This window comes from Grampus griseus (assembly GCF_964374135.1).
Source record: "Grampus griseus genome assembly, chromosome: 2".
Classification (NCBI taxonomy): domain Eukaryota; kingdom Metazoa; phylum Chordata; class Mammalia; order Artiodactyla; family Delphinidae; genus Grampus; species Grampus griseus.
The window spans coordinates 121693476-121707998 of NC_139018.1; the positions used below are offsets into that span (position 1 = coordinate 121693476).

A 14523-nucleotide genomic window follows, 5' to 3' on the forward strand; every position below is an offset into this window, starting at 1 on the left:
CCGACCGCGCGCCGACCCGGTGGACGACTGACGTTGCCCGCACAGGAAGTGTCCGCCGCGCCTGCCCAGAGAAGGAAGTAGGAACACAGGCACAGGAAGCAGGGAGCGGGGGAGAGGGAAAAAAGATGCACATCTTCTAGGGAGGAGCCCAGGAGCTGGCTGGCGGCCTCCGGGCCTCAAGCCCGAAAGGAAGAGATACCAGGGAAGTTCCGGCACCATCTGGGGGACAAGAATCTGCCATGGAAGAGCCTGCAGCTCCCACAGGGCCCCACGAGGCAGCTGGGGCCTCTGGGGGTGCCGAGGCAGCGGGGGAGGGCGTCCCCCGGCCCACCGTCCCGGTGCGCCCAGCCTCCCGGTGGTCTTCGGCTCCAGGCCCGGCCCCCTTCCGCCCGTCACGTCTGAGGCCCGCCCAGGCCTCATGGGGAGGGGCTAGGCCCAGATGGCTGCAAGGCCGGAGCAGCGGCAGCTGGACAAAGCAAGTCGTCTGCAGGTATTATCTGCATGGGCTGTGCAAGGAGGGGGAGAACTGCCGATACTCCCACGACCTCTCGGGCCGGCAGGTGGCCAGCGAAGGCCACGGTTTGTTGCCCCAGGCCTCTGCAGACAGTGGCCCCAGCACGGCTGCGCAAATGGAGCCCCTGCCTCAGGAAGTGGCGGAAGCCCCCCCTGCTGCGTCCTCACGCTCCTTGCCTCTGATTGGCTCGGCTGCTGAAAGGGGTTTCTTTGAAGCTAAGACAGACAATGCAGGCCTTGAAGCTGCCGGAGGAGCAGGTGCAGAAGGCTGGGAGGGTGCCTTTGAGTTTGTTCCGGGGCAACCCTACCGGGGCCGCCTGGCCCCTTCTGTCTCCGAGGCTCCTCTGCAGAGCTCGGTGACTGAGAGGGAGCAGATTGCCTTGGGCATGGGGAAGCAGCTTTGCCGCGATGCTATCGTGGGGCAGTGCTTTCGTGGGCAGAGTTGTATCTATCTCCACGGAGATATATGTGATATGTGTGGGCTGCAGGTCTTGCACCCTGTGGACGGTGCCCAGAGGGCAGACCATGTAAAGGCCTGCATTGAAGCACACGAGAAGAATATGGAGCTCTCGTTTGCTGTGCAGCGCAGTGCGGACAAAGTGTGTGGCATCTGCATGGAGGTTGTCTATGAGAAAGCCAACCTGAATGATTGCCGCTTTGGCATTCTCTCCAGCTGCAACCACACCTACTGTCTTAAGTGTATCCGCAGGTGGAGGAGTGCCAGACAGTTTGGGAGCAGGGTCGTCAAGTCCTGCCCGCAGTGCAGGGTCATCTCCACCTTTGTCATTCCCAGTGAATTCTGGGTGGAGGAGGAGGAAGAGAAGCAGAAACTTATTCAGCAGTACTTGGAGGCAATGAGCCACAAGACCTGCAGGTATTTTGCTCGAGGCAGGGTCTGCCCATTTGGAGAGAACTGTTTTTACAGACATGCGTTCCCTGAGGGCCAGGGAGAGGAGCCTCAGAGGCAGGGTGCTGAGGCGTCCGGTACTTGCCGCGGTCAACGTTTCGAGCCTCTGCAGGTGGGAGAGGGCAGCATGCCCTTTAAAAGCAGTAAAAAAGAGCTTGTCATGCTTTGGCTGGCCAATCTGTTGTGTAAGTGTTTTCTTTCACTGGGAGCTAGTGAGCTCCCCTTCACAGAGGCCCTATGGGACTTGCGTCATTGTGAGCTGGAAGAATATTTCAATTTGAATCTGTGGCATTATGCTGTGGCATGTTGTCTGGTGTGCTGAAGCTCTGTCATCTGCTCTTGCCTGTGTTTTGTTTATAGACACATCTGTCACTTACAGGGGCTGCTGAAACCATTTGTATAGAGCATCCATCACTGTTTCCTTGCCCATTCCCATTTCTTGCTCCCCAGGATTATGGTGTTTCACTGTGTTAAAAAGTAACAAAACGTCCTTAAAGTTACTGTTTGGAGAAATTAATATGACTGTCAGTTTATGGTTTACTTTGTCATCTCTGTTTTCAACAGGATTGACTCAGTTCTAGTCTAGTGTTTACAGAATTTCCACACTCATTTTGAAGCCCCTCAAGAATAAATGTGACAGGGTGAAAGGAGAAGTCTTAACTGAACAAGGAGCTTTTTGCTACTTCAGTCTTAAGAAATGGACCCTCGTGGGGCTTTGTGGTGCAGCTTCAGCATCTCTGTTGTTTACACGTCTGTTCCTTCCCCTGTTCCCCTTCAAGTGCACTCTTTAACTTGTGGTTACCTTGTGGTTTTGTGTTTTACTTGACCAGAACCAGGTGAATATGTTTACATGTTTTTATCCTGTTTAGCTTGATGTGAAATTATTTATATTTGGAAGTATATATTTAAGAATTCTATATATACATACATATGCATATTAATGTGTATGAAAGTTATGTATTTGAAAATATATTTAAAAGGTGTATACCATAATATAATGTTTATTTAATAAAATAAATACAGAGCTGGAAGCTGAAGGTCAAAGGCTGATAGGATTTGGTGTTGTGTGAGTGTGAGGTACATGAATAATCATTCTGTCCCTTTCACAGCTTCAGTGATTAGCATCTAATGAAAACAGCTATTTGAGTGGCTCTATCCAAATGTGGTAGACATTTACAAAATACGACATTCGTAATTCCTGTGATGGCATTAATAGCTCATTGGTGTTATTAGTACAGAAATGTGAATTCCCGTGCAGTTCAGCCACCATCTCATTGATCTTTATAACAGCACAGTCCTGGACTCAGATACACAGTTCTTTGTGTTCAATATTTTGTGTCATCTCTAGACATTCCAAAGAAGGGGCTTTTGACAAAAGTTTTCAACATAAAAGTGACAAGATTTTAAAAGATAAAGAACAATAAACCTTTTGAAATCAGTCAGAATGCAAGAATAGAAAGATAATAAATGAAATATAGAAAGTGACAAAAGCTAAATGCAATAGTGATTTGGAAAGTTTAAAACACAAATACACCGTAATTATATTAAATGGAATTGGTTTAAAAACTAAAACTCAAAGATTAGCAGACTTGATTAAAATTAAAATGAAACTATATGCTGTTTAAAATACACACCTACAATAGAAGAATACAGAAACATTATAAGTAAAGGATGAAAAATTAATCAGAGGTGCTGTGACTTTTGAGCACAGATGGAGTTCACATTAAGGATAAATACATGGCTGGAGATAAATAAAGACGATATATAAACATGAAGTTATAATTTACCAGGAAGATAAAACTATTCCAATTTTAAGTTTGGTACCATAAGATTAGATATACAAATAAATAATTGATAAGAAAACTACAGAATCTTGGTAGACAATTTGAATACCTCTTCTCAGTAACTGAACAAGCAAAGAAAGAAAGAATGTGAGTTGAATAGCACAATTTTAATAGTTTACCTAATTGACCTGTATAAAATGCTGTATATCAACTGCAGAAAGCTCTCCTCCTGGCTAAGATAGCTGAAAGTATCCTAGGGGCATAAGTCACAGGAGATACAGACTTCCCTGACTGTGCAACAAAGACAGGGTGCATTTACAGCATTTATACTCTTCAAAACACTGATTTAATTCTCAAGACCACCTTATGAGGTACTTGCTATAATTTTTAGCACCGTCATGATGAGATAAATAAGATAGAGGGGTTAAATGACTTGCCCATATAGCCCTGACCCGTAGGCATGAACTAGTGGAACAGCGAATGGACCTCAGGTAGTATATTTCCAGAGCATAGGCAGCATGCTGCCCCTTGCCCCACGTGTATAACTGAGAGCAGGTGGACCCACTGAATATAGGTACTGGAAACACATGTGCAATATTTACATATGGAGGTTCAGCTGGGTGGGACAGAGATGGGCATAAATAAGCTACAGAATGTGGGAGCCCTGGCACTTTATCTGTGGCCTGCCAGACTCAGTATTTCTTAGTCCACTGCTCAGAATGTGCCTCAGCTGCCCATATTGGTACACTGCCTCTCCCTTCTTACATGATTCCTGATTCTGTGGGTAAGTATCAGCCTGTTTCACTGGGGTCCTTCCCCTCTAGATTCTTGATATCCAAATAATTCATCAGTCAAGAGGCCCTGGATGTCTGGCTGTTGCTGGCATGTAGGGTGAGTGAATCCAAATGAAATCCAAACATATTTCTACCCCCAGGCTTCCCTAGTCATGCAGGGGAAAGGGGGCTTAGATAACCAAACAACCAAAGAATAGGACCAGATGGGGCACTCGCAAAGACCACACTGACACCAGAGGCTCAAAACATGAGCACTGAGTGGTGGCGATGCTGTCAAGGACGGCATTTTAAACCAAGCACAGAAAGCTTTGAAAAGTTTGTCCTAATATGCACTACCTAATGTTGTGAAATATCACATTTCTATTCAAATAGTATCTTGAACCAAACAATCATAATAAAGATCGGGAGATAGTGTGTGACAAGGGTGTATAGAAGATAAAATGGTTTGGGAGACAGACAAAGGATGACTAGAATCCCAACTCTGCTTCTTACCAGCCCTGCAGTCAGGAGCAAGTTATTTAAGTTTCCTATACCTCAGTTTCTTTATATGAGAAATGGGTATAACACCACCTATTTTGCAGGGTTGTTGTGAGGATCAAATATAACCTGGACAAAGCTTGAAACATAGGTGGTATTTTTAAAACAGCATGTATAAAAGTGGTATTTATGTGTGTTTGTAAAACTGAGAAAAGCTTGCACAAGAATTAAAACCCCACCATGTTTTTCTCTTTGGGAAACTTTGGAACTTGTGTTAAGGTAACATTATTATTTTATGATTATTTTCTTAGGAAGTAGGAACATTACCTTTATGTTCATAATTTCAAAAAGACCAAGCAATTTTTTTTGGCAAAAGTCAGTTAAAACTAAAAATGTGCTATTCAATTCCTGAAAATATAACAAACAAGAAAAAAACAAATCATATTATTTGTGACAGATGCCTACATGAGGAAAATAAGTAAGATGATATTTTTTAAAAATGGGATTCCCTTTTCCCTCATCAGCTCATTCAGAGAGAGATCGAATAGCAGGGATGTCAGTACATCCAAAGCTGGGTGAAGTGTCCGAAGGGCCTGCCCATAAGGACAGCTGAGCCACCCCCGCTGCAGTCAGGAACAAAGGAGCCCTTGCCATACAAAGCTTTGCTCTGTGAGTGATTCAGAATGTATGCTGCCCCTCCTCCAGGAGACTCATGTATTCAGACCCTGGGGCTCGTGCCGTATATAGAGTGTCATTCTAACCAGACAAAGAATGCCTGGGTGAAGCAAATCTGATTTTCTTATTCTTCATGTATCTAAATTCGGTGGATGTAAAGACTTATAAATATGCTAAAAATTTACCTAGTACTCCTTCACTAAATCCGTTTACTGAATATCAGTGACTTAAAGGCAGAGATTTCCAGTTCATAATTATGTCTATATGGTGTTCCATTTTTCACTTTTGTGAACATCACGGGGGTGTGGTTTCTGTTTCCACAGCAAATGCTAAACTACAGCCTAAGTGTGGAATGAAGTTTGGGTGGGGATGGAAAAGGGATGTTTGGAAAATAACCCAACACTAGTGCAAAGAAATAAATTAATACATGTCAGAATTTTGCCATTAAAAATTATAGCATATCACATTTTCCAGTGTTGATCACTAACAAAAAATAATTGACTATGTATTAGATCACAGTGAAACTTTCAAATTGAGAAATTAGTAGTACAGGTAACATTCTCTGATGTCAATACAAGAAAATAAACCACTACCACATGAAACTTCTTTTAAATATCTCTCTCAAAAAAATTTTGATGAAAGAGTGAATTCAAAATCTTCCAGAAGGATAGAATAAGGTAATGAAAATTTATATATACCATAATCTATAGGATAGTGCTGAATCTGTGCTCAGAGTAAAACTAATCTTAATATATAGTATCTAGAAAGACAAATTACATAATTAAATAGATATCCAAATCTGTAAATTTTAAAGAAACTACAACATTCAGACACACACACACACACACACACACACACACACACACACACACACACACACACACACACACACACACACACACTGGGAAGCAGAAGGAATTAAGAAAGATTAAAGCAAAAATTAGTGGATCATAAAATGCAGATGTAAAAAGCTGCTTTTTAAAAAAAATCGATATACAGATAAACCACTAATGTAATCACAAATAAAGGTAGAAGTGCAATTAAACAAAATAGGAAACAATGAGTAGGAAGTAATCAGAGAAAAGAAGACACCAAAGAAATGGGAGATAAACCCTTGTTACACTGAGGCAAGTGCACTTGGAAATGTGATAGGAATTTAAATTTTTCAAAGTAATTTTCCAAACAACAATCTAAAATACAAAGTAAATCAAACCAAACCAATTGCTAATGAAAAATTAAAGAAAGTTATCAGGAATGTACTTATGTTCCTGACTGCCCAAAAAAGAGAAGAGCAGAAGACATTTGTCCCAGAAATTTACTAAAAGCTTGAAATAGATTGCAATGATATATATATAAACCATTCCAGAGAAGAGAAGAAAGGGGACACTTACAAAACGTATGAATGACACCTAACATTGGTATCAAAATGTTTCCAATACAGTACAATACAAAGTTAATTAGAGCCCAATCTCATTTGTGAATATTGATGTCAAAAAATCTCAAATGAAGAATTAACAAAAAGCACAGTAGAAGAAGAGTACATCAGGAAAGAGTAGGTTATATTCCAGGTAACAGGATGGTAGAACATGAGAAAATATTTTTATCTTAATACATCGAAAGAAATAATGATTTTAGCATCTTTGTATATCTGAAAAAACACTAAATTCATGATGTATATAATTTTATGTACAATACAGGTGTATGAGGTATGTTAACTATATATGTATATGTGTACATGTATATAGTATACATCTATAATTTTTTAAATGCACAGTCACAAAAGCATATAACTAAAGAAAGCAAAGGAGATGAAAACAATAAATAATAGAGAAAATTTAAATATTAAGACTGATTTGATTTTTTAAAAAATTATAAAATAGATAAACCATTATCCAACTTAAGAAAATGAAAAAAGAGAAACAAAGTGCCCATACACAGTTGCACACACGTTCACCTAATAGGGGTTCACCACAAAGAGAGATTCTATTAAAGAAACATAAGAAAGAACATTACTCAATCAGATGCCAATTAATTGCAAAACTTGAAAGAAATTGATAATTTTCTAGGCACATGTAATTAATTAAACAGTAGCTTCACAAAATATAACCTACCATTTAACATGAATAAATTATTTCACAGAATACAGTTTCCCCTAAAAACAGGGATTTTCATAAACCTTTAAAGAACAAATAATTTCAGTGCCATTTTACACAATTTGGAAATTATTATCAAATGGAAAATGGAAAGTAGGACAACTTATGTGGTTTTATTTTGTTTTGTTATTTTTTTCAGCTTTACTGAGATATAATTGACATAAAATTGTGTAAGTTTAAGTTGTAAAATGTATGATTTGATATATGTATATATTGCAAAATGATTGCCACAATAAGTTTAGTTAATATCCATCACCTCACATAGTTACAATTTTGTGTGTGTGTGGTGAGAACTTTTAAAATCAACTGTTTTAGTCACTTTAAAATATACAATACAGTAGTATTAACTATAGTCACTATGCTGTACATTACATCCCCGGAACCTATTTATCTTATAACTGGAAATTTGTACCCTTTGACGACCGTCATCCATTTCCCCCACCTTCCACTCCTCTATCTTGGCAGCCACCAGTCTCCTCCCTCTTTCTATGAGTTTGTTTTTTTTCAGATTCCACCTATGAATGAGATCATATAGCATTTGTCTTTCTCTGTCTAATTTATTTCACATAGCATAATGCCTCAGGGATCATCCATGGTGTTGCAAATGGCAGGATTTCCTTCCTGTTTATGGCTGTATGATATTCCATTGTATGATGCATAATTTATACCAAATTATTATTTCATGGTACTGTGTAGTACACATGCACATTTACACACAAATGATTAAGTGATTTATTGAAATATGGTTTATTTATGAAAATCATTTCATAATATGAAATATGATTTATCATGAAAAATACAAAATTTAAAATTAGTAAAAACCAGAATAAAAAAAGTATTTCAGCATTTTTATTCTTTTAATAAGGCAAAGGAATATAATCATAAAATTAGCTCCTGTGATCAGGCAAAAACAAGTAGACCCCACCCCTGCACTGCCAGTTAGTGTTATTTTGATAACCAGTGCAGTTGCATGCAAAATAAAACAAATGAGGCATACAAAACTTTCAAAGAAGGATGTAAATTTATCTCTCTGAGGTAATATAATATTTTGTGTTGAAAATCCAAAACTATCTGGAAAACTTAAAAAAAATTCAGTAAGATGCTAACAAAAATTAATGTGTTTCACATATAAAGATATAGAAAATTTAATGGACACATTTTCTATGGAAACAGTACTTTAAAGTCTATAGAAATAAGTAACAATAAATCTGAAAAAGCTATGAAAAGAAACACTTTAACAAGATAAGCAATTATTCTTAAAGAATACTTGAAGTGAAAATGTATACCATGGAATTTGATAGGAAAAATCATCACATTAATGTGTCAGTTCTTTAAGTTCATTTATGTACTTGACAAAATCCTAATAAATTACTCCTTTGGATTGAATGTTTGTGCCCCCCCATTCATATGTTGAACCCCTAATCCCCAATGTGGTGGTATTTGGAGGTAATTTGGTTGATTACCATGAGGTAATTTGGTCATTCCTCGAGAATGGGATTAGTGCCTTAATAAGAAGAGACATAAGAGAGATGGTTACTCTCTCACCACAACATGAAGATACAGCTAGAACGTGGCCGTCCGCAAACCAGGAAAAGAGCCTCACCAAGAACCCAACCATGCTGGTACCTCGACTTCAACCTCCAGAACTGTGAGAAATAAAGGCTGCTTGTTTAAGCCACCCAGTCCGTGGTATTCTATAGTAGGCTCTACTGAGAAAGACAGAAAGGGGGGGGTAGTGAGAAGTGGGTGCTTCTGTAACAAATACCTAAAAATGTGGAAGTCGTTTTGGAACTGGTAATAGGTAGAGGTTGGAAGAGTCTTGAGGTGCCTGCTAGAAAAATTGATACTGCTGTGGAGGCTTTTAAAAGTAACTGGTGAGGGCTCAGAAAGGAAGGCAGAGATATACAGGGAATACACACAAAAAGTCATATACAGAATATTGGTAGAAATAAGGATGGTAATAGCCATTCTGATGAGATCTCAGGCAGAAATAAGGAATATGTTACTGACAACAGAAAATGTAGCCCTTGTTATAAAGTGGCAAATAAAACCTGTGAGCAGTGAAATGGACATTTAGCCAAAGATATTTGTTACCAAAGTGTTGAAGGAGTAGCTTGGTTCCCCCTGACTGTTCATAGTAAAATATGAGCAGAGAGAAATGAAGACAGCATTGATAGGGAAAAGGGAAACAATATACAGATTTTGGAAATTCTCAGCCTGTTCATATTACAAAAAACAAGGAAGCTCCTTCAGAAGAGCAAACTTGGGGTGTGGCAAACCAACCAGTTGATGAGGTTAGTGTGGGTGTGAATCGCCAGCCTAACCTGCTGCCCCAGCAGGAACAATGCCAGTTTGAACCTAAGGGGGCAGAGATGAGACAGAATGAAGCCTGTCAGACTTCCTGGATTTGACAGGCAGGACCATAAGAACTGTTTGGCTCTGAACATGCTCTGTTCTTCAAGACAGGGGAAGATGACCCCAAAGCCTATTCAGAAATCAGGGCCACCTCTTCAATTTCAACAGGCCCAAACAGACTAAGACAAGTAAAAATAGATCATATGTAGCTTAAATAAATAAGCACATACATGCGTACATACGTAGGTAAGTCTGTGAAAGTTCATATGAAGGAAAAAAAACAGTACAGCTTGAATATTTTAGAATTGAAATATAAGTAACCATTAAACCCTACCAGATACTAAAACATAGTATCATATGCCAGCAGTGTGAAAAGTGAGGTATTGGCACTTTAATTGTGAGATCAAAGACGTATATAAAAAAGGTCCAGAAATGGACACAGACTCATATAGGAATTGAATTTATGAAAAAATATTAAAACAAAAATAACTTGAATTATTAAATAAAAATCGTTGGATAAGCTCTGGAGTCACCTTTAAAACTAATGCATTGGCTCCAAATATCATACGTTATATACAGTGTAAATTCTACTTACATCAAAGTTTCAAATGTAAATATGAAACCAAAAATGTACAGAAACGACATAGGATTTTTTTCTTTTAAAGTCCTAGAGTCAAAAATGCCTTTCTATGACATGACTGACAGAAGTCTTAAAGGAAATTTTGACAATAACTGTAGCAACTGTGCAGAGCTTACTATGTTCCAGTTTCTTTTCTAAGATACATTATCTCATTTAATCCTTCCAGCCATCCTAAGATAAGTCATAGTGTTATCCCCTTGTAAGGAGGTTAAGAGATATGCCCATGATGAAGTGATTCCAAGGCCCATCCTCTCACCACTGCACTACCTCACAAATGTGACCACCTTGAATTGAGCCTAACAAATTTCACATGAGCTAGACCAGAAGAAAGTATCAACCTACCAAAAAAAGGAAATCATAAAACAGGGCAGATGCTTATTTCCATACATTATAAAGTGATCCAATAAAACAAAAGACAATATAATGAAGAAATTAATAAAAGTATGATGAGACCTTGCACAGAAAACAAACTGCAAATAGATTTAAAGATAGGAAAAGTTGTTAAACATCACCAATAATAATGTTTAAGTTTTCTCCTTTCAATTTATCAAATACACAAACATTTGAAAGCACACTGGTGACAGTTGGGGAAATAGTTACCTTCATATATTGCTTGTAGGAGTGTAATTGGTACACTTTCCATAGAGGAAAACTTGATACTATCAAATCATAAATTTACATATGCATACTTCTTGACCAGTCATTCTATTTATTTAAATGTGACTTATATGTATATTCTACATGTATGAAATAATTAAAATACCAGGATGTTAATTGCAGCCTTTGTTATAACAGTATAAGATTGGAAATGCCTAAAAAATCCAACAGTAGGCAACTGGTTAAAAAATAGCAGAGACAAACAGTGGAATATTATGAAGTCACATTTAAAAAGTGAACAAACAAAAAAGCAGAAGGAAATTTGCATGGGCTGACCTGTAAATGTATAGTGGTAAGCAGGAATTAAATGTGCAGAAGTTTACGAAATTATATCACTTGTATGTAAAGGCAGCAATAATTCTATATAGTGTCTTTGCTTATATATATAGTTATATTTGGTGTGTTTGATTATATGTACATAAAAGTCTCCTGAGAAATCATTTGTTTATGAAAGAATATAAGTTTTTTTTAAAAAAAATAATGTATCTATAGATATACATACATATACATACATTGTGTAAAATATATATAATTAAATATGAACACAGGAGAAAATGTATACATATATAGGTATGTATGTAAAATAAAATAAATGTAGACCTGAAAATTGAATGTCAGTGGTTAGTACATTTGGTTCCTTTATGAGTGTGGGTTGTGTGGAGAAAAGATGCAAAGATATGATTGATTAGACTCCACGAGAAAAATTGTTTAAACGGTTTCAGCCAAATACAGCACACTCTCATTGTAAGGACCCAGCAATGACTATTATCACTAGTCACTATGGCAACAGAGCTGACTCTCAGGGATCCCACAGATGTAGACACACATTCACTAATAAGGCTTGGTACTGTCTACTATTGCCATGTGATAATTCAGTCTGTGACTCATGCACAGGTCTTTATACTCAATATTCTGTATTCTCCTGATTCTCAATGAGATGTTTTTTTAAAAAAATAATGAAATAGTAGCTAAAAGGTGAAAAAAGGAGAATACAAATAATAAATTTATAAAAAGGTAAGAAAGAAGAGAAAATTGACATAGAACAAGCAAGAAAAATAGAAAGTAAACTGTAATATTGGAAATTAAACACAAGTAATGCAGAGGAAAGATTTCCTAGATTTATATCAAAGTTAATTTTAAGGCAAAGGTGTTAGTAGAAAAGGTGAGAAAATTTCAATGCTTCGGGAAGTTAAAAGCAAATTAAATTTGTATTCATGTGATTACATAGCCTCCGAAAATACAAAGACAAAAGAACCAATAGGGGAAATACAGGAATCCACAAGCTTAGTAGATATTTTTAACACATCTTAATCAGTCACTTATTTAAAAAGAAATAAGGATAAACTAGATTTAAATAGCAATGAACACTATGGACTTAATTGTCACATTTAGGATCCTATAGTCATAAAATTAAAAAATTAATTTCTCATGGTATGGATGGCAGATAAAAAAGGAAGATGCCCGGCCAGAAGCCTTGACCCAGAAACCTTTGCATGACCTGTCTTTCTTATAAAAATATATACCACGAATAAGTTTTTACCATGTAGTAGGCAAAGTGCAAATGGAGTCTATAAGCATGATCTGATTTTCATAACACCCAGTGTACTAGTACTCTTCCTGATATCTATGGAATATAATGCTAATGATGGGGAAGTTAAGTAATTTGCCCACCTCAGGACCACATCCAGAAAGTTGTGGAGCCAAGATTTGAATCTGGCTTGTCTGATTCCCAAACACTTGAGTTGACTGGCCCCTCCCATTCTGCCTACCCTTTGATCTGGAGTGAGTGTACCAGTGTCGGGGTGGGGGTGTCTCCTACAAAAAAGCTGCTTGGGGAAAAGCACACACATGTTCACTGTAGATGGGCAAGTCACAAAGGTAAGGACAAGTATCACTGAACTGCTGGGAATAAAAGACACTCCAGATCTTATCTTTCCATCTCATCTGCCTCTGAACAAGGGGTTAGTTGTTCTGCTGCCAGGACTCTGCCCAGTTCCTCAGATTTTGTGTTCTCTTTGCTATGCTTCTTTGCTTCCTGGTGCAATGGTTCAGACTCATTCATTGTGGCTTTCCTTATTTCTTCCAACATCAACCCTTCCAAAAACATACCATCCAAATGGTTAACAGGGGGTAGTAGTCTGGGTCCTCTGAGAAGCAGACACCAAAACAGAATTAAGTGTGCACGGATGTTATTTGGGTAAGTTCCCATGAGAGAAGTTGGAGAGAGGTCCAGGAAGGCAGGGAGATACTTCAGACCAAGTCTGACTGAAGGTGACAGAGAGAGAGGCGGAAGGTAGGATGGAATCATCCTGGCCTGCTGTGTAGTCTAGTGGAGTCTCAGCAAGGCCATCCAGGAGTCCTCAAGCCACAGCTGGCCATCACTGGAGTCCCCTAATCTCTCAGAAGTAGACCTTGTCACATTCAGTCACTAGCTGGGAGCAGCCCATGGGAAGCATGGCTTTGACATAAACACAATCATGGATTTCAGAGCACAGCAGTTGGGGTCCTTGGTCAGTTAAACTCCCCGTAGTTGGAAGATTTCCAGATATCTGTTGAAGGAGCCAGAAGCTCTTAACTGTCCCACCTGTGCTGCAATACCTGGTGATGGGCATACAGTGAGATCTTACCATGACCCTTCCTTTGAGACACTCATTTGTTTTTGTTGTTGTTATATCGACAAATTTTTTTAATTGAAGTGTAGTTGATTTACAATGTTGTGTCAGTTTCAGGTATACAGCAAAATGATTCAGTTATATATTCTTTTTCATATTCTTTTCCATTATAAGTTATTATAAGATATTGAGTGTGGTTCCCTGTGCTATACAGTAGGTCTTAGTTGTTTATTTTATATATAGTAGTGTGTATATGTTAATCCCAAACTCCTAATTTATCTCCCCCCTGCCCCCACTATCCCTTTTGGTAACCATAAGTTTGTTTTCTATGTCTGTGAGAGACACTTATTCTTAATAGAGTTTCTTTTTTAGGGCTTCAGTCAGCCAAAGAACCAAACAATGAGAGAATCTGGCCAGATATCATGTGCTCTGAGACTCTGTAATAATGAAAGCAGATGCTACAAAAAATAAAGGCAGAGTAGCAGGCTAGGGCAGTTGGGGCAGATCTAAAGAAGAGGCATTGAGGCTGGTCCTGGGCAGTTTGAAAATTTTCTCCTAAGCTACATTCCTCATCACTGGAGTTGTCATATTTTCTTTTACTAACTCTCTGTCTCTCTCTCCCCCACCCATCTCTCCAGATAGATAGATATTTTTACATATATATTTTATATAATGGTACCATTTATCCAGACTGTTACATAAGAGGCAGAAGAAACATTAGACTATGCTTAGAGAAAGGGAAGTTATTTGGGGACAGGGTACGGTGGAGGATTGGAAGCTAACACCATCTCTGTGTCTTAGTAACCTGGGCAAGTTACTGAAGTGTCCTACAGCTCAGTTTACTCATCTGAGAGAAAATGGGAATAACAGCACCTCATTTTTGGTGTTGTTTATATGAAATCTGGATGAAGGGAATCAAATGGAATCTAGATACAGTATAAATGAGGAACTCATGA

The 14523-nt window shown here is 38.4% G+C and overlaps 1 protein-coding gene across 1 annotated transcript; it reads left to right on the forward strand.

Moving 5' to 3' along the window:
* Positions 1–239: 239 nt before the first annotated feature.
* Positions 240–1742, forward strand: MKRN3 (makorin ring finger protein 3; the record flags this gene model as incomplete). Its single annotated transcript, XM_082647622.1, has 1 exon — positions 240–1742. The coding sequence occupies one exon, from the start codon at positions 240–242 to the stop codon at positions 1740–1742; it is 1503 nt and encodes a 500-aa protein (XP_082503748.1).
* Between the last annotated feature and the right edge of the window lie 12781 nt (positions 1743–14523).